A 23,889-nucleotide genomic window follows, 5' to 3' on the forward strand; every position below is an offset into this window, starting at 1 on the left:
TCATGCCCCTCGCCAGCAGGTATGTGTGCCCCCGGATTTATAACTCCGAGCGGAGCCCTATGCCAGCAGTCAGCAATTATCCGGCTTTATAACTCAGAGTGGAGCCCTATGCCAGCACTGCAGGTATGTGTGCCCCTGCCTTTATAACCCAAAGTGGAGCCCTATGCCAGCAGTTACCGGGCTTTATAACCCAAAGTGGAGCCCTATGCCAGCAGGCAGCATTTACCAGGCTTTATAACTCAGAGTGGAGCCCTATGCCAGCAGGTATGTGTGCCCCCTGCTTTATAACTCAGAGTGGAGCCCTATGCCAGCAGGCAGCAGTTACCCGGCTTTATAACGAGTGGAGCCCTATGCCAGCAGTTACCTGGCTTTATAACTCAGAGTGGAGCCCTTTGCCAGCAGGTATGTGTGCCCCCTGCTTTATAACTCAGAGTGGAGCCCTATGCCAGCAGGCAGCAGTTATCCGGCTTTATAACTCAGGGTGGAGCCCTATGCCAGCAGTTACCTGGCTTTATAACTCAGAGTGGAGCCCTATGCCAGCAGGTATGTGTGCCCCCTGCTTTATAACTCAGAGTGGAGCCCTATGCCAGCAGGCAGCAGTTACCCGGCTTTATAACTCAGAGTGGAGCCCTATGCCAGCAGGCAGCAGTTACCCGGCTTTATAACTCAGAGTGGAGCCCTATGCCAGCAGGCAGCAATTACCCGGCATTGCAGCGCTGAGTGGAGCCGAGCGCTAACAGGAAGCCAGGGCTGTAAGTGACACGTGGAAAGAAAGTTTTTAGTGAATCAGATCTGATCCCTCCCAGCGGCAGAGAAGTCTCAGCTCCGCGGCACCTTTTCGATGGCATCATCCCTGGGGGGCAAGATCGCGGGGTACCAGACGGCCCAAGTGCCAGCCGGTGACCTGCAACACCCGCTACTCCTGGAGCGGCTAAGAAGGAGCAGCAGAGACACCTTCTGGTCCAGGTAAGTGGCCGCCATAGCGCAGTTCTGCCAGCCCGCAGTAAGGGCGCCAACATAGGCAACAGCGGCGCTACACACACATATGCTCGTTACCCAGTCACCCTCGCACCCAAACACAGCAGTTCTGGGCTTATCAGGAAATCCCTGGCCCGCGGAGCTGACATTCACATTATTTATGCCCTGCCTGCCTGATGTGAGTTAGCAAATCAGAATGAGAATATAATTTCCTAGGGACAGAATACTCTGTCCCCATTGCTAAATACTCTCACCAGGCAAGTGTCTGTTATTGTTATTATCAGGGTAATCCAGGCCTGCAGGTCTGCCCCTTAATAATATCCATCACTGCCCATACCCACCTACCTGACTACCTGCCACTTCTGCTGGGACATTCACTAGAATAAATCCACCACCTCCAAACTACAGTCACATCATGTTATTCATGTACGAATGTACACCCAACACTCACTCACTGTTTACTCAGTGCAGTCATACTAATGGGTATTATTGCCTCCACATAATAATAATAACAACACTAAATCAATGTTTGACTCTTGCTGACCATATGAATAGGGTTTCCCAGATTGTCTTGGCTTATCCCCAATGTGAGTCAATGTCCAGCCTGTAGTCCACCAATCGTTGTTGAGAGCCTTTGGTTGTTTGAAAATGCTGGGGGTTGTAGTTCTGTACAACTGCTGGAGAAGCGCACATTTCAGTTCAACCTAGTGTAAACAACTACTATCTGTGATATTTTCAAAACATACAAAAGCAGCAGCACCTTCTGAAACCCAGTTTTTCTCTGGGGCCCTTGACAAAAGAAATGATTTGGGGTCTCTGGGACATGTTAGTAAATGGTAAAGTAGGTGCAAGTCCCTACAAAGGTCAAGAAGAGCTTTATTTATTGGGGTTCCCCAGTAGTATTTTTTGCAAGCACCAATAGCTCCCCTTATGTGTGAGTCATAATAATTATCATAGTTATGGGGTGCATGGAGATTACTCAGGAACTTAGGCTGTGAACAAGGCTCTGGGTGCCATATAAATATGGGGTAAGGTTGGAAATTACCCATAATTCTCAGCTGTGGGGGCTCATTTACCAAAGGGCATATTTTTCCTAGAGCAGTAACCCATTCCAATCAAAGACACCCTTCCTTTATGCTGACTGTAAAAGACCAAGCTTTACTCATTGCCGATTGGTTGCTATAAGCCAGACCAGTTCATATTTGCCCATTTTTATTGATAAGCCAATAGTCATAGTTATAGATTAATGGAAATGCCAAAGTGGGATTGATAGGCTTTGGAGTAGTGATCCCCAACCAGTAGCTCGTGAGCAACATGTTGCTCTCGAACCCTTTGGATGTTGCTCTCAGTGTCCTCAAAGCAGGTGCTTATTTTTGAATTCCAGGCTTGGAAGCAAGTTTTAATTGCATAAAAACTAAGTATAGTGTCAAGTAGAGCCTCTTGTAAGATGCTAGTCCACATAGGGGCTACCAAATGGCAAATCACAGCCCTTATTTAGCACCACAATGGACTTGTGTTGCCCCCCAACTCTTTTTACATTTGAATGTGGCTCACGGGTAAAAAAAGGTTGGTGACCCCTGCTTTAGACTGTGCCACAATGCACTCTGGATAGGAGATTTTGGCACTCTCAGGATGGACATTTTACCGAACAGGGAAAGCTATATAACACATTCATTGGTGCAGGTGATACTCTCCCTGTTCCGCTCTGAGTCCCCAGACCAGGAGGAACTTCTTTTCTATTGAAAACCCAAGGGCGGTGCCTGCTACTCATTGAAATGAGTGGGTGTTTGCAGGACTAGATTATCTTGTTGACTTTATCCTCAAAATACACACACACATACGCACATACTGGTTTGTATATAAATAGGTTTCCCTGGGCTAATTCTAACTGAACAAATCTCCAAATTTCACTGCAGGCAATCCCATAACATTACCTGGGTTACTGGTGATGCTCAGAGTCCCCAGCAGCTCAGCTATTTCTATGGTGCAGTTTTGGCTGAATTAATCGGTTCAAGGGATCAACAAGATGATGTCATTGTTACACACAGTGATGTCATTTAACAGTAGCTGCCATATGGCTGTTTGCAGAAGTTTTATATATGTGTATTAAAGTATGAGCTTGGCTATGGGAACCCAACTCCTAAAACCTATAGATATCTACATAAAGGAACCTTCATTGGCAGTGCCTGCAGGACTCAGGCCATCGCATTGGCCCCTGGCATAACCCCAAAAACACTCTATATAATCCCTGATTTGTCTGTGGGCAAAACCCACAGCTGCATTGGAACCCAAGGCTGCCTGAGGATGCTGGGAGTTGTAGTGTAACAACAGCTGATAAACTGAAGGTTGGCTGCCTCTAGTAAATGCAGTTCCCTGTCTCTTCTCTGCTTCCTACTTGGGGCTAAACTTCCAGTTATACTTTACAGGTTAGAGTCTCGAGTCTGGACTGTGACCCTCCTGGTGGGGACATGTCTCCTGTATTGCGCCCGTTCCAGCATGCCAATCTGTGCCGTAACCATGAGTGAGGACTTTGGTTGGAACAAGCGCCAGTCGGGAGTTGTCCTCAGCAGCTTCTTCTGGGGTTACTGTCTTACCCAAGTTCTTGGGGGGCACCTGAGTGACAAGTAAGTACAGAGGGTAAAACCTACTCATTTCTCAATGCACTAATGCTAAGGGAAAGGCAGTTGCTCATTAGATGCATGGGGTTCCCCAGTATGGCCACCCACGCAGGAAGCAGTACTATGGTATTCCACATTCGGAGTGCAGTATCTGTTATACCTTGACAGGCAATGATAAGTGCCCTGCTAACCTTATTACCATTAACATTTAAAGCATTGTTGGCATTCCAACCCATCACCAGCATATGCACAGGTTGCTTTAATTACTGTGGCTATTGAGAATCACATTAGCACATTCTTAAAATTCCAGTAGATCTTTGTAACATTCCAACGTAATTGGGTGGAATCCTCATTGACTTAGGATGGCCATGCATTGGGCTCATACAAGGAGCCACACAGGGTAAGGGCACCATTTTATATTGTTCATGGGCAGTGACATTTTCACCAGGTTTTGCCACAAAAGAGATGCCATAAACTCCAATGGGTGAAAAAAAAAATAGTTGCACTTCAAAAGATTTGTCACGTGTCAAAAAGAAAATTGTCACCCATAGACGTCAATATATTTGGCAAATTTTTTGCCGCAAACCAAACTGAGTCAGATTCGCCCATCACTATACATGGGATTTAATATGGTATCTGTAAGTTTGGCCTGTGGGTTGATCAGTTGGATACTGAAGAGTGATGACCAGTGTTGGCCACCTTTAGACAAGTCTCATGAGTTAAGTGCATGTCTTGTCTTTTTGTATTTTGTATTATTTGTGTTTCTCTGTTTTGTCTTCAGGGTTGGGGGAGAGAAAGTAATTTTCCTCTCAGCATTGACATGGGGTCTGATCACAGCTATGACTCCCCTTGTTGCTCACTTGACCACAGTTCCTCTAATTCTGGTCAGTCTCCTCCGCTTCCTGATGGGACTGTTGCAAGGTAGGCACAGTAGTTATGTGTGAGGGAGGTGGGGCAGCGGCAGAACTGGGCATTCAGTACAAATTAAAATGGGTAGTCATATCTGACTTATCAAACAAAATAGGATGATTTTTCTGGTGTAACTCAAGGAAATTTTAATCCCAGTGTGAATTAGTCATGGGCCGAAGAGTGGAACAGGCCAACACTGATATCAATAAATGTCTAGTTACTCCACAGGAACATCAGTCAGTTACTTTTATGGGATTGAACATTCGAGCAGGGAGTGCTCTCTCTATTAACACAACCCAAACTTCACAAGTCAGGGGTCTACACATATTCTGACTTGGCTATCTCTCTCTAGACTTCACTTGGCCCCTATGCCTCTACCCAGCATGGTTCTCCTCTTATTTCTTCCATTGCACTTTAAGCATCAATTAAACAGGTCTTCTGACTTTCACTTGACTTGCCCTGAAGGCCACTTTTCTGTCTTGGTGATTCCATGATGACATGCTTGGCCTCTCCTTCTCCAGAGGCTAGAAGAGTCTGCAGTGACTATGAGGGTTTATTCGAGGAAGGTTTAGTAGGAGATACAAATAGAGGGAAGATTGTTGCAGACAGGTTTGATAGGAGATTCAAAGAGAAAGTCCCAGTGGCTTGTCTAGAGGAAGAGCCCTTAGTGGCTATGAGAGACGAGGATTGTTTGGCGTAGATACAGAAGATACAGAGAGGGAGTCCCAGGGGCTCCAAATGCTAGAGCAACAGCCCTCACCAGAGGAAGAGCCCTTAGTTACCGTGAGGGTGTATTGGCAGGAGATACAGATGGAGTTCCCAACTTGCTAATGCATTGGATGAAATGCTAGCTTACGGTATCTTGCATGGTAGGCTTAGGTAAAGTGGTCATCAACTCGGGGCTACTGTGTGGGCAAACCCATACTCCTTACTTGTCTATGCATGGGTGCCACAGGCAGACAGAACACCAACAAACGAATTACCAGCTTATCCCCAATCTTTGCAATAGCAGGCACTCCTTTCAAAGGTCACACCGTATAGACCTCAATTAGCATCAGCAAGAAGATAGTGAAAGGATGCCATAGACTGCAGAGCTCTGCTGCGTTAGTGCTTTATTGTACACACGACATGTTTCGAGTCACATGGACCCTTTCTCAAGTGTAACAATCACATGATCAAACCACATCTTATAGCCTTAATTGCCAAACAGTGCTCCTCCTCCCACCAATTAACTCATTAGTCCAGAGTAAAAGTGTAAAATAGGTAGAAAACATAGAACGTATAAAACGTTTAAAAGTCCCAGTGATCTCCAGTGTACATGTAGTGTCCAAGTGCCAAGGTTCCATATCTTCAGATACACTCTATAATAAAAGACAAAAATCCAAAGAACCCCACATCACCTTAGTCCAAAAAATGGACAACCGCTATTTAATTTAAAAACATTTAAAATAGATATTCACATAAGAAAGGTGGTACTATTCTTTTTTGGATCTACCTGTCCTGACAATCCAAGAATACATGCATAACTGTGCCTTTCCACAATTATTCTAGAGATACATTCATATTAGACTATTATATTAAACAATACGATTTAAAGCAATCGCTTCTCCCTTACCTTACCCCCAGCTGAGAGGATAGGCATCACTTAATATCTGAAATAAATAAGAGTAAATATTACAATTCTTATAAAAAGCATTTCAAACTCCAGGCATCATTAAGCCCAACTGGGGCTAGTGAATTCAATTTAGAAATCCATTTGGCTTCACGTTGTAGCATCTTTTGCTTAAAGTGCTTGAATTGTGTCTGTTGCGCCTCGATAATAAAAGGGTCAAGCATTAATCATCCCACTAAAGGCAATAAACTAAATTTGAATGACTATGCCACATGTGAATCGAAAGGGGTCATATACATGTTGAAGTGCCCATGTGGCCTAGTCTATGTGGGGCAAACAATTAGAAATGTAAAAACCAGGATTAAAGAGCATAAAGGGGACATAAGGAATTATAAACCAGGATCTCAGACAGATACGACTGTAGCCCGACATTTTAATGAGGCAAAACATAGCCACGGGCAATTGAAATGGGTGGTCCTCGAAGTAGTACAACCATTAAGTCGAGGTGGTAACTTTAAGCAAAAGATGCTACAACGTGAAGCCAAATGGATTTCTAAATTGAATTCACTAGCCCCAGTTGGGCTTAATGATGCCTGGAGTTTGAAATGCTTTTTATAAGAATTGTAATATTTACTCTTATTTATTTCAGATATTAAGTGATGCCTATCCTCTCAGCTGGGGGTAAGGTAAGGGAGAAGCGATTGCTTTAAATCGTATTGTTTAATATAATAGTCTAATATGAATGTATCTCTAGAATAATTGTGGAAAGGCACAGTTATGCATGTATTCTTGGATTGTCAGGACAGGTAGATCCAAAAAAGGATAGTACCACCTTTCTTATGTGAATATCTATTTTAAATGTTTTTAAATTAAATAGCGGTTGTCCATTTTTTGGACTAAGGTGATGTGGGGTTCTTTGGATTTTTGTCTTTTATTATAGAGTGTATCTGAAGATATGGAACCTTGGCACTTGGACACTACATGTACACTGGAGATCACTGGGACTTTTAAACGTTTTATACGTTCTATGTTTTCTACCTATTTTACACTTTTACTCTGGACTAATGAGTTAATTGGTGGGAGGAGGAGCACTGTTTGGCAATTAAGGCTATAAGATGTGGTTTGATCATGTGATTGTTACACTTGAGAAAGGGTCCATGTGACTCGAAACATGTCGTGTGTACAATAAAGCACTAACGCAGCAGAGCTCTGCAGTCTATGGCATCCTTTCACTATCTTCTTGCTGAGGCAGACAGAACAGACATGGACCTCTGAATCAATTGTACAAATATCTGTCTGCTGAAACGAGGATGGGGGTGTTGGGATAAGGCTAAAGACTACAGAATTCATTGTTCCCATCTCATAACACCCTTGGTCACGGTCTGTTTACTTCTGATAGGTGTCCACTTTCCTGCTCTGGTGAGTCTCTTCTCTCATCGAGTACGTGAGACTGAGCGTGCGTTTACCTGCAGTACAGTCGGCAGTGGGTCTCAGCTTGGGTAGGTATTGTATCTGGATCAGCTTGGAGACATCAACAGGAAGAGATCATTGAGTTCCTAGAAAGGCTTTGGGGTGAAATGTGTCGATGTATCTTGGAAGAAGCATCTTTGGGAGGTGTTTTTTTAAAAAAAAAATTTGTAGGTGGGATCTGTGTGGATATAAAGGAGCAGATGTCCAGCCTCTAAATCTGGTTTCCTTTTGCAGGACTCTGGTTATGGGAGGAGCTGGCTCACTTTTGCTGGAGTGGTACGGCTGGGAGAGCGTCTTTTACTTTGCTGGCTTCCTCACCTTACTCTGGGGGTACTGCTTGAGCACTTACCTACTGAAGGAGAAAGGTAACATAACCGCCAGCTACTGAGAGCCCTAGTCCTATAACCATAGCAACCAATCAGCAGTTACCTTAACTGGACTGTTCCAGTGAGAATGAGGAGAGAAAGAATCCGATTGGTTGCTTTCTTTTCTCTTGGTTAAACCCCTGTCTGTGTAGTTGATTTGCAGATGAGTAGATTGTATCACCTTGATGTACCCAGAGTGTGAGGGACACAGTGGGGTCCCGTAGCTGTTACTAAGTTCCAGATGCCAGCCGTACATTCCCACCCTTTGCTATAGCTAACACTTTGTGTTGCTTTGTGTTTAGAGAGAATTGTGACTGTCGAGGATCTGGGGAAATGTTTTGCCGTCTCTTCCCAGGCCAACGGACAATGGAAGAAATTGTTCTGGAAAGCTCCTGTGTGGTGAGTAGGAAACCAAACACACTACTGACTCTTAGTGCCACCTACTGGGCAGCTGCAGAGAAACAATATGGCAGCTCCTGCTCATACATATAAATACAGATAGAAAGGCCTTTCTAGGGTTGGGGTAGTGATGTTTGTCCACTTGGTATTACAGGGCAGTGATCCTGGCCCAGCTCTGTGTTGCCAGCACGGCTTTCACAATTTTCTCCTGGATGCCAACATTCTTCAAAGAAAGGTTCCCGGAATCCAAGGTGAGAGGATCAGGTTCCTTTTGCCACACCCCTACTGAGCAGGTTTAGTGTGTTTCCGCTTTAACCCTTTCCTTGCCTGGGTGGCCAGGTGCTCCAGTTTCTTTAGGTGCCCCAGGCAAAGAAGGCTAATAGATTTCTTAGTATCTGAGACATTTTATGTAAGGGCTGCGTTTTTTTATCTGCATCTTTCAGCATCAGTAACAGGCCAAGGCTGCTGGTTGGATCGTAAAGCACACGTTGACTTTATTGCAGTAAACACCTTTGTATCCACAGTGAACCACAGTGCTGAGCAAGGCACCATGGGAGAGTGTGGAGATGCTGAGCAGGAGCCAAGGCAGGGCTTCCAGAAGCTTTGTGTGTTTCCTTTGCACCCAGTCGGGCTCATTTATAAACACTAGGCAAATTTACACCTGGGCAATAACAGATGAAAAAAGCTAATTAATGATTGGTTCCTATAGTTTGCTGCCCAGGAGCAAATTTGCCCAGTGTTTATAAATGAGCCCCAATGTGTCATGATAGAGCAACCACAGGGGTCTGACCTTCCCCCATTTCCTCTTCCTGGTGCCTGAGGAATATTCAGGTTACACTGTTGGTATTGTTTATTGTAGCACAGATATAATTTCCCAAATCTGCACCCTTATCCGGTATTTAACCCCTTCCCCTGTAGAACAACTCTGCCTATAGGCTGGGAGATTTGTGGGCACACGCTGCCATCTAGTGGTGATATGAATGAGCTGCATAAAGCCATCATGAAGAAGCAAGTTGAGTGTTTGGTAAAGGCCAATGTAATGTATTTGCGTTGGCTCTGCCTTGCGCCATGGGTGTCCCGCCCTTACCAAAATTCTATAATGAACGACTCTATTCCTATTTCTCAATGTGGTATTATGCCCTTGTGTAATAAGCTGACATCAAAGCTTTATTAACCTGCTGGAACTCTTCCCCAGTGCTTTTGTTCCGGTTACTCTACTTTCTGGGTTCTACCTGCACCTGTAAATTTGACCCAGACACATGAATCCCCCACTTGCTGCTTTGTGTGTATTACTCTCTTACATTTGCCCACGACTCTCTGTTTTCTTGCAGGGCTGGGTATTCAATGTTGTTCCCTGGCTCTTTGCTATACCCGCTGGTATTCTGAGCGGGCTCCTGTCTGACCATCTCATGACTCGAGGTAGGTAACTGGCACCTGCATGGGGGCTGGGTACTTATCTCAGTACTGTTAGGGTGTGAGTGCCAAGATCCCTGAATCCTATGCAGAATGGGAGTCACTAACTTTCCCCTCCTAGATGCCTTGAGTAAATACCATTAACCCTTTCTTTTCCCTCATCAGGTTATCAGACAGTCTGGGTGCGGAAACTTATGCAGGTGAGGAAAACTGACAGTCAACAATGGCTCTTCATGCACTATGATTGGCACAAGGTTGACTAACATGTTACATGCCCATTTCATGCCAGTTTCACGTATCCAACTAAATTCCTGCTATGCAGTAATAGCTCCTGTGTTTACACACCTATTACTCCTCCAATGTACACAACTGTTACACCCCTTTTACATCCCCTATTTTCACACTTACAGACCTGTTGTGTTCCATTCACAGATTGTTGGCATGGGATTCTCCAGTGTCTTTATCTTCTGCCTGGCTCACAGCTCCTCGTATCATTATGCAGTGGCTTTTGCCTCCGTGGCACTTGCACTACAGACTTTTAATCACAGGTAATGGCATTGTACCCCAGAATTTGTAAGGGCTGCACAGAAATCAGTCAGCAGCTGCTAATTTACCATGCGGGCATAGGATTTAATATGTGTCTGGTTTTTAAGACGAATGAGCTGGTGCCCATGTGAGGTCCATAGGTTTTTGCTAAGATAAATGTTCCCAACCATCTTTTCTTTCAGTGGTATCACCGTTAATGTGCAGGATCTGGCTCCAACCTGTGCCGGCTTCCTTTTTGGTAAGATGGACTCTTCCTTATGGGGGTGTTTTGCATGCAGAGGGTTGTGGTGTTGGGTTTCCCATCAGGCTTGTGCTTCATTTTGACTCCAATCTCAGTAACATCTTCTCTCCCCTGACAGGTGTGGCCAATACAGGTGGTGCTTTGCTGGGTAAGTTTAGCCATTCACTTGGTTCATTCCTAGGCCAACAGCCAATCAGCTCCTGTAGCATCAAGCGAAGTTTTAACCTATAAGCCTGTGCTTCATTGCCTTCATTCTTGTGGGCTGAATCCCAGCCACTAGGGAAGCTATAACAATGCAACAGTCACAGTTTGTCAGCAGATAAAGGTTTGGGCTAATGCTGTTCCAGGTTGGTTTATGGCAGGACTGAGTCACCATCATACTCTTCCTCTCTCCCTCCCAACAGGAGTGGTTTTGGTCTACCTGTCTGGTTACCTGATTGAAACCACAGGATCGTGGAGCTCCATGTTCCACCTTGTGATTGTGGTGAACCTGATGGGTCTTGTTGTCTTCCTGGAGTTTGCGAGGTCAGAGCGAGTGGATGCGGAGACAATTCACGTGTAGGTGGGAGATCCCACGGTTACGATGGCCACAGAACCCCTATCAGGCCTGGGCAGAGGATGGACAGTGAATTAAAGGAAAGTAGGGGGTCAACCAAAGCAGCATGCATCTCTACTTTCACAGCCGGGCAGTTCCTGCTATATCAATGGTCAATACAAAGGAAGGCAATCAAGTTATGTTCTGAAGCAGCGTGGATATATAAAGACAATGGCAATATGGTGGCCCCTGGGGGGCCAGTTTTGGGGACCAATTTCAAGCAACTTCTTATTTATTTATTTATTGCACAATACATTCCCGTCCGCCCTCCAATTACAGAAATGGTGGTTGGGTTGGTTACCCTGAATTATACGGTTTAATTTGCACTGGTGATTTAAGCATTCTGATTGGCTCATAGAATTTGGGACACTCCTCATGGCTGCTTTTTGTTACCTGCCCTGCTTCTGTGCTTATTGAAGCTTCATCCTTCAGCAGAGGCATTCAACACAGGCATAACGTGTCCTACCAGTTGCTAATGGGAGCGGCATAGCAGACCTTCTTGCTACAAGACATTGCAGCAAAACTTTAAAACAAAAGGGCAGCTCCTGTGCCCAGAGAGACAAAATAGAACAAACCGTTCAGAGGGCAGTGACTGCAGTATATATATATATATATATATATATATATATATATATATATATAGATATATATATATAGATATACATATATATATATATATATATATATATATATATATATATATATATGTATGTGTATATATATATATATATATGTATTTATTTATGTATGTATGTATGTATGTATATATATATATATATATATATATATATATATTTATTTTTTTTTTTTAATGGGTATGATGTACCGTGGAAAGTATTTTATGCTACTAAACATGCACACAGGATCCTCTAATCAAGATTCTGTATGCACTGTTGCTATTGCCATTTCCTACCTCTGTGCTTACTCATGTCCTGCTATGACTTGCGCACAGTTCAGCAATGTTATTAGTCACAAGGCTGAAGGAGAGACAAAACATTGCTTTTCTCTCTGCTTTAATGGGTCGCATCACTCTCCCAAGAAGAAAACCAGAATCTCCCGCCTTCAGCACAGTCGAGTGCATACAGGGACCTGTCTGGGGGATCCTGCAGGCAGGTTATAGTAAATAGCTATAGCTCTAGGTGTATTCTTTCTGCCCACCAAATGGGTGCTTATGATATGAATTGAAAGGGCTAGAAAGGAATACTATTGCCATACTTTATTATTTATTGGATTGTAGTGAAACCCAAATAAAATCTTCATTACCTGTTTCATTAAAGATTTTCTGGGCTGAGCATTTTTCTATTTTAGGGATATCTGACTGCCTTCAACAACCAGCATCCCCAGTCATCGACTCCTTTCTAAGACTTCCTGGTCAAGGTAATTTCCCATCACCCTGTTACACTCACAAAAGCACCGGATCTGTCAGGACCCCTAATTCTGGGTTGTACTAAGGTGGCAAATCCCAATACCCCCGCTCATCGTTCATAACCCTGGGACACATTTCTACCACTGAGACTTAAGAGTAATCCACATTGCTTATTGTATGATCCATTCCTATGCCTGTGAGCTGAAAGATTTAATTTTGCCTTGCAAGGGCAAATTGTGAAATCCAAAAATGGGGCAGATTACACTGAATGTTTCCATATTTCAGTTCCAGATTCTCTATATACACTTACAGCTTTTTGGGGTTAATGGTGATCGCTGCTGTCCGTTACATTATGTGTAGTATATGAATCAGGCAGTAGGTGCAGAGCAATTGCATTTTTTGGGGAGATGTTACACTGAGCCTAGTTCACTATCCTGGAGATTCACTAAAATGACAGCAGAGCTTGCAGTCAAAGTGAGAGATGTGAATGATGCCACAGGCTTTATAACTCTCAGGCTGCATTGTTCTGGATCTTATGCCAGTAGTTGGGTATCACATGGCACCTGAGGGCAGTGGGCACTGACAACCATCATGGTAATAACATAAAGGGGTATGGGGTACAATATAAAACCCCCAATGTCTGCAAGCAAGTGTCATGGTCCGACAGTTGAAGGTTGTGCTCTGTTGGTTTCTGGCATGAGATATTCTAAAGCAAAATTACAACAGAAAGAAAGAACATGTATTATTGCTTCCCCCCTGCCCTCACAGCCCCACCAAATAGCTGTGCCCATATGGCCTTGCTTCCTGCCCACCGTATGGAAAGGTTAGCACTAAGCTGAGCTAATATCAGAAGTTGGCTCACTCCCAGAGGCCTTTGCTCTGCGCCAAGTGGACAGATGGTGTCAGGCCATTGGCTCAGCCTAGTGCCTCCTTCCACTTGGGCACTGGATCAATGGTCAATAGAGTTCTCTGCCCTGGACTGGCAATGCTTGTAGGTTGCCTGGCACTGTTGTTGCTATAGTCAGATATAGGTGCTGCTATATCACCTGTAACCAGCAGATGGTGCTCTACTTATATCTTCTATTGTCTACTGCGCACTTACGTTTGACCCTTCTGCCTTTACACCTTGAGTGCTACTGCTTTTTATTGACTATATCTGTGCCTATACTGAATATTATACAGTTACATTATGTGCATATATGATATGGGGGTTACACTGTGACAGTGGTTGGAGGAAAGATGGGGGTATATCTGTGCCTATATATTATACAGTTACATTATGTGCATATATGATATGGGGGTTACACTGTGACAGTGGTTGGGGAAAGATGGGGGTATATCTGTGCCTATATATTATACAGTTACATTATGTGCATATATGATATGGGGGTTACACTGTGACAGTGGTTGGAGGAAAGATGGGGGTATATCTGTGCCTATATATTATACAGTTACATTATGTGCATATATGATATGGGGGTTACACTGTGACAGTGGTTGGAGGAAAGATGGGGGTATATCTGTGCCTATATATTATACAGTTACATTATGTGCATATATGATATGGGGGTTACACTGTGACAGTGGTTGGGGAAAGATGGGGGTATATCTGTGCCTATATATTATACAGTTACATTATGTGCATATATGATATGGGGGTTACACTGTGACAGTGGTTGGAGGAAAGATGGGGGTATATCTGTGCCTATATATTATACAGTTACATTATGTGCATATATGATATGGGGGTTACACTGTGAGAGTGGTTGGAGGAAAGATGGGGGGTATATCTGTGCCTATATATTATACAGTTACATTATGTGCATATATGATATGGGGGTTACACTGTGACAGTGGTTGGGGGAAATATGGGGGTATATCTGTGCCTATATATTATACAGTTACATTATGTGCATATATGATATGGGGGTTACACTGTGACAGTGGTTGGGGGAAATATGGGGGTATATCTGTGCCTATATATTATACAGTTACATTATGTGCATATATGATATGGGGTTACACTGTGACAGTGGTTGGGGGAAAGATGGGGGTATATCTGTGCCTATATATTATACAGTTACATTATGTGCATATATGATATGGGGGTTACACTGTGACAGTGGTTGGGGGAAATATGGGGGTATATCTGTGCCTATATATTATACAGTTACATTATGTGCATATATGATATGGGGGTTACACTGTGACAGTGGTTGGGGGAAATATGGGGGTATATCTGTGCCTATAGATTATTCCCATACTATAAGATGGGGGTATATCTGTGCCTATATATTATACAGGTACATTATGTGCATAAATGATATGGGGTTACACTGTGACAGTGGTTGGTGCGTGTTCTCAGACCAAAGAGCTTGCAATCTATGCTTTGCTCTTACCATGCTGCAGTTTTGCTGACAGATCATTCATGCTCCTCATGTTTATGCTACGTAACAAGAGGCCTCGTTTGATTTGCACGTTTGATGGGAGGGGGTGTCTTTATAATGTTTAATTGAAAAGAACTGCAGACTCCAAACATGAATATTCTATGTAGCCTTGTTTGGTGGCTATCCAGTTTCCCTGTGATTCTGTTCTGACTCACAGCTAGGACGCCTGTCACAGCACAATGACAGCAGGAAGGCTATTAATTGAAATAGCTTCATTAATTAGTAATTAACAGCAGGATAATGACTATGTCACACATCGTATTTCAACGAGTAGCCTTCATGTGTTATGCGGACTTTAATTACGGAATATGCATTTTAATTAAAAGCTAAGTTTGGCCTCTGGCCTTTAGAAAGCCTGAAGTGTTGGGGAAAGGTCGTCTATTTGCGGAAGATGTTGATGAAAAGTGAAACCTTTGTTCCTGACTTCAGTGAAAATCTGCAAGCAACCACTACTTCCCCTTTAATAACATTGGATTTATTGTCAGCTGAATTGTTGTCCTTATGCACATTTTTATTGTGCAGGGCATTTCTACTGAAGAGTGACTGTTACCCCAATATTTCTATATAATTGTAACCTTATGAGCTGAAGGCCAGTTAGGGGGAGATTTGGAGTGAGTGCTTATTTGTGCCCTGGGTACCCCTGGAACTATAGCAGGGTGACTGTTACCCCAATGTTTCTATATATCTATAACCTTGTTAGGGCTCTTACTGACGAGCATTTGAAGCTGTGCTCCCCTGCGTTCCGTTTTTCTGCGTTCAGCCTCAGGGGAGCGCAGGAATAGACGCATAAAATTCTTTTCAATGGGGCTGTACTCACACAGGCACGTGTAGGCGCTGAACACAGGTTGAGACGCAACATGCTGCATTTTTCCTGCGTTGGGCGCCTACACGCGCCTGTGTGAGTACAGCCCCATTGAAAAGAACTTAATACGTCTATTCCTGCATGCCCCTGCGGCTGAAGGCAGAAAAACGGAATGCAGGGGAGTGCAGCTTCAAACGCTCGTCAGTAAGAGCCCTTATGAGCTAAGGGGGGGCCCAGCCCGAAGGCCAGTTAGGGTGAGATTTGGGGTAAGTGCTTATTTGTGCCCTGGGTACCCCTGAAACTACAGTAGGGTGACAAGTTACCCCAATATTTCTATATAAATGTAACCTTATTATGAATTGAAGGCAATTTAGGGGAGGATTTGGGATAAGTGCTTATTTGTACCCTGGGTACCCCTGGAACTGTAGTAGGGTGACTGTTACCCCAATGTTTCTATATATCTGTAACCTTGTTATGAGTTAAGGGGGCCCAGCCTGAAGACCAGTTAGAGGGAGAATTGGGGTGAGTGCTTATTTGTGCCCTGGAACTATAGCAGGGTGGCTTTTACCTCAATGTTTCTAAATATCTGTAACCTTGTTATGAGCTAAGGGGGCCCAGCCTGAAGGCCAGTTAGGGGGAGATGATTTGGCTCTGATTTTATTGTGTGGGGGGGGGAGGGAATAGTTCCATGACAAGCAGTAGGATGGCTGTGCAGGTAGCTTTTTCATTTGCTACACTCCCTAGACCAGTTCGCTTTTTCATTTGCTACACTCCCTAGACCAGTTCTTCTTATGCTGCAGGTAGTTATTTTATACATTTGTACTTTTTTCTGTGTTCCTCGCCTAAGGAGCTCATCAGATTCTCAATATCTGCTTAGATAATCTGAAGTCACCAGTTGCTGAGTGAGCCCCCCCCCAACCCCAGATTCCCACAGAGGTACGATGGTTAAAGAGCCTGATCAAAGTTAATTCCTGAATGGGGGGTCAGGTTCGGTTTAACAATCTACAAAGTTTGTTTTAAGACAACACTGAATTTTTAATAACTTTGTAACAAAGCCGAGCACTTAAAAGAGCGGGAGGAGGAGGGAGCCTTGTTGTGTGATGTGTGGCTACATGACAGGTGCCTTGGCACACGTGTATAACAGATGCTCCGAGCATTTCCCTAATAGCTTCTAAATAACCGCACGCTTAGCATTTCCCTCTCTGTCAATAGCCAATTTGCCTTTTATTTTCATTTTACAGGCGGGTTTTGGTTCCTCTGTCAATCAGGATGCCGCCTCGGGCTCTCTGCACTGATTAGATGCCCCTCGGAGGGAGAGAGGCCCAAATTAGTTGTAAATAAAAAATAACTCTGCTCTTTGTGCCCAGCTTGTGAAGTTGCGACAGGCATGCTTATAGGCTTCTCATTTTCCCCCTGCGTTGGGGGTTAAAGGAAAGGTTGGATTTAATCCCTTAGCCATTTTATTTGATATATGCTGCAGGCTGTGCTGGTTTCTCAAAGGTTCAGGCTTCTTTCATCAAATTTTGGGAGCACTTTGTAGAAAATTTAAGAGAAAAACAAGAAATGTATATTGAATTAATATCATTACAATGTTCAGTTCCCTACTCATGGGAAACCGCATGGTGCACAGGGGCTGGAATAAGGCCTCTGTGTTGTTCTCCCTGCACCTGAAATTCCATTCCCCCAAATTCCCCAGATGAACAACACGGAGGGGAGATAATGTTCCCCCCCAGATGCCAAACTCAGATGGTGCGCTCAAGGCATATCTGACTGATAAAAGGCTGGTGTCTCTATGAGAAGGGATTTAAATCATGGCCCCAGGCACAGGCCTCATATTAAACACATCCCAAGCACTTGTGTAGGGAGATTTGCATACTCTAAGCTATTAGCAGGATATTCCCATCTGTTGCCTTAATGCTAAGCAAGAACCTTTCAACATGCAAACAGGAGCAGAACCTGCACAGCAACAACATGTACAGGGAAGCAAAAAGTGCTGGAGAATAGAACATGTATGATGTGACGTGATATGTTGGAAGAACAACACAATTCACATACATTTTGGTCAATTTAGTGACCCAAAACATTGGCGAGTTGAGATATTCTACCACGATATATTGAAATTGCTCACTAATTAGGATCTCACTGGGCTCCTCTGTGACTGTAGAGTGTTTCTTCTGTAGTTATACCTCTATGTGTGTAACTATAGGTAGTGTAACTCAGTCGCTACTAAAGCAAATAAAGTACTGTCTTGCAAAAACAGGGCATTAGCTTGAGGGATGAAGATGTGATTTTGCCTCTTTTATAAAGTACCTGGTATGGTCTCACCTTGAGTATAGTGAGCAGTTTTGGGTTCTGGGCCTTAAGAAGGATATGAATGAGCTGCAGAGAGTGCAGAGACTAAGTGCAACTAAAGTGGGAAAGGGAATGGAACAATTTAACTACAAGACGAAAGACGGTCAAGGTTGGGGTTGTTTCCCTGAAAAATAAAGACACATGTGAAGGGACTTGAATTCTCTTTAGGGTAGGACTCCACAAGCGATTGGACGCACTGCGACAAAACGCATGCGACAAAAATAAGGCTAGAGATAGAATTGTCGCATGCTGTTGCAGCGTTGATCCGACGCGATCCGACTGTCGGATGCAGACGCATCGCTTGTGGAGTCCTACCCTTACAAGTACATTAAATGACATTATAGACAGATAGCGGGGGGGGGGGGGCTTTTAACATAGAAAAGAACAAGACACCCCCTTTCCTTTAGAATTCAGGAACAGAACTTTCACTTGGGGAACACCCTATATGTATTTGTAATGCCTAATGTGTATGTGTATACAGGGTTACTCGATAGAGGGGTACACGTTAAAGGGATACAGGGTTACTCGTTACAGGGATATATTGTTACTCATTACAAGTAAACTGGGTTACTCGTTACAGGGATGCAGTGTTACTCTTTACAGGGATACAGGGTTACTCATTACAGGGACACATTGTTACTCTATACAGGGACGTTGTTACTTGTTACAAGGATACAGGGTTACTCGTTACAGGGACATTGTTACTTGTTACAAGGATACAGGGTTACTCGTTACAGGGACATTGTTACTTGTTACAAGGATACAGGGTTACTCGTTACAGGGACATTGTTACTTGTTACAAGGATACAGGGCTATTTGTTAGAGGGTTACCCATTACAGGGATACAGGGCTATTTGTTACAGCTCTACTCGTTACAGTTTAAGTGAAGACATTGGTACCCAGGTGACGAGTGACCTGAGCCAACACATTCCTGAGGATTCATGTGCCATTTCTCACCTGTTTAATATGTGTAATGGCTGAGGGAATCTCAGATTAACGCCAATATTCATAATGAAAACAGATGTTGTGCTCCATCTGGAATGGAGAATTAATATGTTTAACTCATCTCTTGGCTGGCATCCCAATCAGGCCATGTTTGCTCTTTGGGATCTGTGCAGCCATTTGGGATTATGCCGTCCAGGAGTGTGTTGTTGGGGGGAGGAACCTGCTGAGATATTAAATCTCAACAAAACGAAAATTGCACAGATTTACCTAGGGTCGTTATAAAGGGAAAATTAATCAGAGCCTCATCCTTAATGTCACAACCCTCCATCCAACTCACTGAAATGCCTTTGCCGAATATAAATATCCATTTCCCTACTACTTCTAAAATTCTCTGTCACAGTGTGATCTGTTCCTCATTTACCCTGATATCCACCCTTTCCTACTATAGCAGCCTCTCACTTCCTCTCACTATATCTCTACTTCTTTCTCTCTCTTTGTGTGGTTTAAAGAGGAAATGTGCCCAATGTATAAGCTTGATTTAATAGATATTTCATTTATAGAACTATACAGAGAAGGAATGTTCTGGGCACACAACAAGCTATACCCTTATACTGTACTGTCTAAGTAAAACAATATGGCACCTCCCTCCCCTATGTATAAATACTAATTTACAGAGAAGGAATGTTCTGAGCACACAATAAGCTATACCCTCATACTGTACTGTCTAAGGGAAACAATATGGCACCTCCTTCCCATATGTATAAATACAAATATACAGAGATGGAATGTTCTGGGCACACAATAAGCTATACCCTCATACTGTACTGTCTAAGGGAAACAATATGGCACCTCCTTCCCATATGTATAAATAGAAATATACTGAGAAGGAATGTTCTGGGCACACAGTAACCTATACCCTCATAATGTACTGTCTAAGAGAAACAATATGGTACCTCCCTCCCCTATGTATAAATAGAAATATTCACAAAAGGGATGTTCTGGGTACACAATAAGCTATACCCTTATACTGTACTGTCTAAGGCAGGGGTCCCCAACCCGTGAGCAACATTCAGATGTAAAAAGCGTTGGTGGAGCAACACAAGCATAAGTTCCTGGGGGTTCACTGCCAAATAAGGGCTGTGATTGGCTATTGGTAGCCCCTATGTGTATTGGCAGCCTACAGGAGTCTCTGTCTGGCAGTACATCTGGTTATTATGCAACCAAAACTCCAAGCCAGGAATTCAAAAATAAGCTCCTGCTTTGAGGTCACCGAGAGCAACATCCAAAGGGTTGGTGTAAGGGCTCATAGGTACAGTTGTAGTGCGGACCAAGGAGGAGGCAGTTCAAACAAACTAAGTTCAAGGTACAAGAGGGTTCGGCAATAGAATGGTCAGAGTTCAGGCAACGGGGTCCAGGCAGAATAGGGTCAAAACAGTAAATCAGGCAAAGGTCGGTACACAGGAATCGATATAACAATACTAGAGTCACACCGAGGAATGCACAAAGTGAAACCTAAACTTGGGCAATGTTGCAGTGTTCAAGCTCCTATAAATAGGCCTGTTTTGGCGCCAAAAGCTGGACGTGATGACGTCATGCCGTTGCCGCTGGCGTCCTGACGCTGGCGTTCTGATGCCCGTTCGGATGACAGCGTCCATTCCGACGCTGGCGACCAAACAGCGCTGCGACCAGCAGGATCCAGTGGAGGAGCAGGGTGTCGCCATCTTGGATGCCAGCTCACAAGCTACTGGTTGGGGTTCATTGGTCTGAGGGAAACAATATGGCACCTCCTTCCTATATGTATATAGAAATATACAAAAAAAGGAATGTTCTGGGTGCACCTGTACACACTGTACTGGAAACAATATGGCAGTCCCCACTTATTTGTATTTTAAGCTTTTAGGACATAGTGTTCTGGAGCCCACCTTCTGTTCTGCAGCAAATTCCTGAAGGTCCCAGGGGTGGGAAGGACACACACTATCCCCCTCTTGATGAGCAGTTTGCTAATTAAAGATGTTGGACTGCAGGAACAGCCAGGGATCGCTGCCTTTTAATGAGGACCTTGTAAGGTGATTTAGCTGTAATTTTCTGCTTAATAAGGCTGGTTGGAAAAGCTATCTTCCTGGCACCAGAACTCAAGAGGCTCGTTCATTAGGGGTGACAAGTCACCCCCCCCTCGCCCAACCCCGCCAAATCTGCCTTTTAATTAATACTTTGTTGGGCAGCTCCGCTGATAGATGAGGAATAAATGATGAAGACTTTTCAAGGACAAAAAGTTCATTTACAACTTTCATTAAGAAAGAAAGAAAGCAGAGGATTGTGGGGGGAATGTGAGGACAGAATATGAGGATCCCCAGACTCTTTCCGTTTGTATGGAGGCTGGGAGAATTGAGCCATTTAATGGTAAAGCCCAAGCACCAAGCACCATAATGCCTCTGCTCTCTGTCTCAATCAAGACAGTCTCCAAATCCACTGTGGCATCATGCAAGGCTGAACACTGGCCCCAGGCTTGTAGATACAAATGTCTTCTAATGAAATGGGAGAGCATGGGGCATGAACTTACAGCTCTAAGGGAGATCAGTGAGAGGCTGGGGAAAGATAAAGACAACCTCCATTCCCCTTGCTGGATATTTCTGGTGTTGGTGTTCCTATAATATGTAATAACTGTTATGGAATAAATCTGCACAATGTATAGGAATTCCATTAAAAAGCCTTAAATGCCTTATTTCTTACTTCTCACAGGCCAAACAAATCCAATGCATGGCACTACATCCCTTACCAACTGGATCCATCACCTCTCTCCTCTTTCATTCGGCCTGTGTCAAGCTTATTCCTAATATGCCTCTAAATTATTTCTAAGGACAAGAAACTGTATTCTCTGTCCTCTACTTTTGATACTGTTCTAATGCCAGTTATTTACTCTATTTACTTGGTATCTGTAATCCTGGTCCTATTCCTACCACTCAAATGGACCATTCAATCCATTCTTCTCCAGTTCTCCTAAAGGTTCTGTACGTGGCCCTCTGATATTCACCCTATACTCCCTCTGTTTGGGAGACCTCATCCTTTCATTTTTATTTACATATCATTTATATGCAAATCATATGAAGACATATATATCAGCCCCTAAACTAACCCTCTAACTGCCTTCTACTTATTTATTCCTGGATGAATCAGTGCCACCTAAGTGCCACCTAAATTTTTCTATCCTAATCCCCTTTTAAAATTACTACTGATGGAATTACCATTAACCTAATGCTTGCACTCTAATTGGTCTCTTATCATACTACCAGACACTTATAGTAACTACTAGGCAAATCCATAATGGAAAAAGAGCTTGGAGTCCTTGTAGATAATAAACTTGGCTGTAGCAAGCAATGCCAGTCAGTAGCATCAAGGGCAATTAAGGTCTTGAGCTGTATTAAAAGGGGCAGAGATTCACGGGTGGAGGGGGTCATTCTTCCACTTTATAGAGCACTGGTAAGTCCCCATCTAGAATATGCCGTACAGTTTTGGTCTCCATCACTCAAACAGGATATTATTGTATTAGAGAGGGTACAGAGAAGGGCAACTAAGCTGGTAAAAGGTATGGAAAATCTTAGCTATGAGGAAAGACTGGCCAAATTGGGGATGTTCACGCTGGAGAAGAGGCACTTCAGGGGTGATATGAGAACTATGTAAAAATATATAAGGGGATCATATAATAATCTCTCTAATGCTTTATTTACCAGTAGGTCTTTCCCGTTGACACAAGGTCACCCATTCCGATTAGAATAAAAGAGGTTCCGCCTAAATATTCGGAAGGGGTTTTTTATAGTGAGAGCTGTGAAGATGTGGAATTCTCTTCCTGAATCAGTGGTACAGGCTGATACATTAGATAGCTTTAAGAAGGGGTTGGATGGTGTTTAGCAAGTGAGGGAATACAGGGTTATGGAAGATAGCTCATAGTACAAGTTGATCCAGGGACTAGTCCAATTGCCATTTTGGAGTCAGGAAGTAATTTTTTCTCCCTCTGAGGCAAATTGGAGAGGCTTCAGATGGGGTTTTTTGCCTTCCTCTGGATCAACTAGCAGTTAGGCAGGTTAAAAAAAAGTTAAAAGGTTGGAATTGATGGACTTGTGTCTTTTTTCAACCTAACTTACTATGTTACTATGTCACCACCTTCCCTGCCGGCGATTAATATTTAAAGAATTGTGAAACATGAAATCTATAGCATCTGACTGTCAGGTATACTCACCTTGGACATGAGCTCATTTAGTTCACCACCTCCATTAGATCCACTTTGTCAAGCAACCCCCTCCTGCGCCCTCTTCCATTGTGAAGTGATGGATTCTGGGTCTTGAAGTCCCTCTGCTTGACAGAAAATCTATGCTCTATTCACTATGGAAAGCAGAGGAACAACAAGTACCAGAATCAATCACTTCACAATGGAACAAAGGGAAGGGGTCACATGACACAGTGAGGGCAAGGAGGTGGGGAACTGTCCCTGTGGAGTGCACATACATGATTTACTTTCAGTTTATGGAATCTCTTGTGTGATTGTAACAATAATACATATATATTTACTGTATACCTGGCAGATCAGACAGTGTTTATGCACCCCATCTGAATTGGAAAGGCTCTGGGAATCCTCCAATTCAGTTTCCGAGGCCCAGGATGGGAACCTGGGTTTTACTACAGCCAAACCACATGGAATAAAGGGAACACAGCCTTTTGCAATTATTTGCAATTATTTTCATTACCATCCCCTTCAAGTCCAAAGGATGCATCTAAGGTCTTTTCTTGTAGCCCTTCCCCTATAAGAATCCTACAGACTGATAGGATGGAACGTTAA

The 23,889-nt window shown here is 43.5% G+C and overlaps 1 protein-coding gene and 2 long non-coding RNA genes across 3 annotated transcripts; 2 read left to right on the plus strand and 1 right to left on the minus strand.

Annotated features, from left to right (window-relative positions):
- Positions 1–368: 368 nt before the first annotated feature.
- Positions 369–11,764, plus strand: slc17a9.S (solute carrier family 17 member 9 S homeolog). Its single transcript, XM_018238258.2, has 13 exons — positions 369–966; positions 3,405–3,602; positions 4,378–4,517; positions 7,517–7,616; positions 7,822–7,952; positions 8,255–8,351; positions 8,506–8,602; positions 9,683–9,770; positions 9,930–9,964; positions 10,197–10,312; positions 10,493–10,548; positions 10,670–10,699; positions 10,956–11,764. Exons 1-13 carry the CDS (start codon positions 842–844, stop codon positions 11,111–11,113), a joined length of 1,371 nt encoding a protein of 456 aa, XP_018093747.1. The 5' UTR covers positions 369–841; the 3' UTR covers positions 11,114–11,764.
- LOC121398754 lies at positions 5,601–6,242 on the minus strand. Its single transcript, XR_005964503.1, has 2 exons — positions 6,121–6,242; positions 5,601–5,866 (listed from the first exon to the last, which is right to left on the minus strand). It is a non-coding gene; the product is annotated as an uncharacterized LOC121398754 (long non-coding RNA).
- LOC121398755 lies at positions 6,289–7,323 on the plus strand. The gene is made up of 2 exons (XR_005964504.1): positions 6,289–6,803; positions 7,058–7,323. It is a non-coding gene; the product is annotated as an uncharacterized LOC121398755 (long non-coding RNA).
- Positions 11,765–23,889: the final 12,125 nt, after the last annotated feature.

This window comes from Xenopus laevis, chromosome 9_10S (genome assembly GCF_017654675.1).
Source record: "Xenopus laevis strain J_2021 chromosome 9_10S, Xenopus_laevis_v10.1, whole genome shotgun sequence".
Classification (NCBI taxonomy): domain Eukaryota; kingdom Metazoa; phylum Chordata; class Amphibia; order Anura; family Pipidae; genus Xenopus; species Xenopus laevis.

What these genes read in the sequence shown, in the direction of transcription:
- slc17a9.S (XM_018238258.2), top strand. Translation starts at nt 842, where the DNA reads ATGGCATCATCCCTGGGGGGCAAGATCGCGGGGTACCAGACGGCCCAA. An exon ending in AAAGGTTCCCGGAATCCAAG is followed by an intron (nt 8,603 to 9,682) that starts GTGAGAGGATCA and finishes GTTTTCTTGCAG; the next exon opens with GGCTGGGTATTCAATGTTGT. An exon ending in TACAGGTGGTGCTTTGCTGG is followed by an intron (nt 10,700 to 10,955) that starts GTAAGTTTAGCC and finishes CCCTCCCAACAG; the next exon opens with GAGTGGTTTTGGTCTACCTG.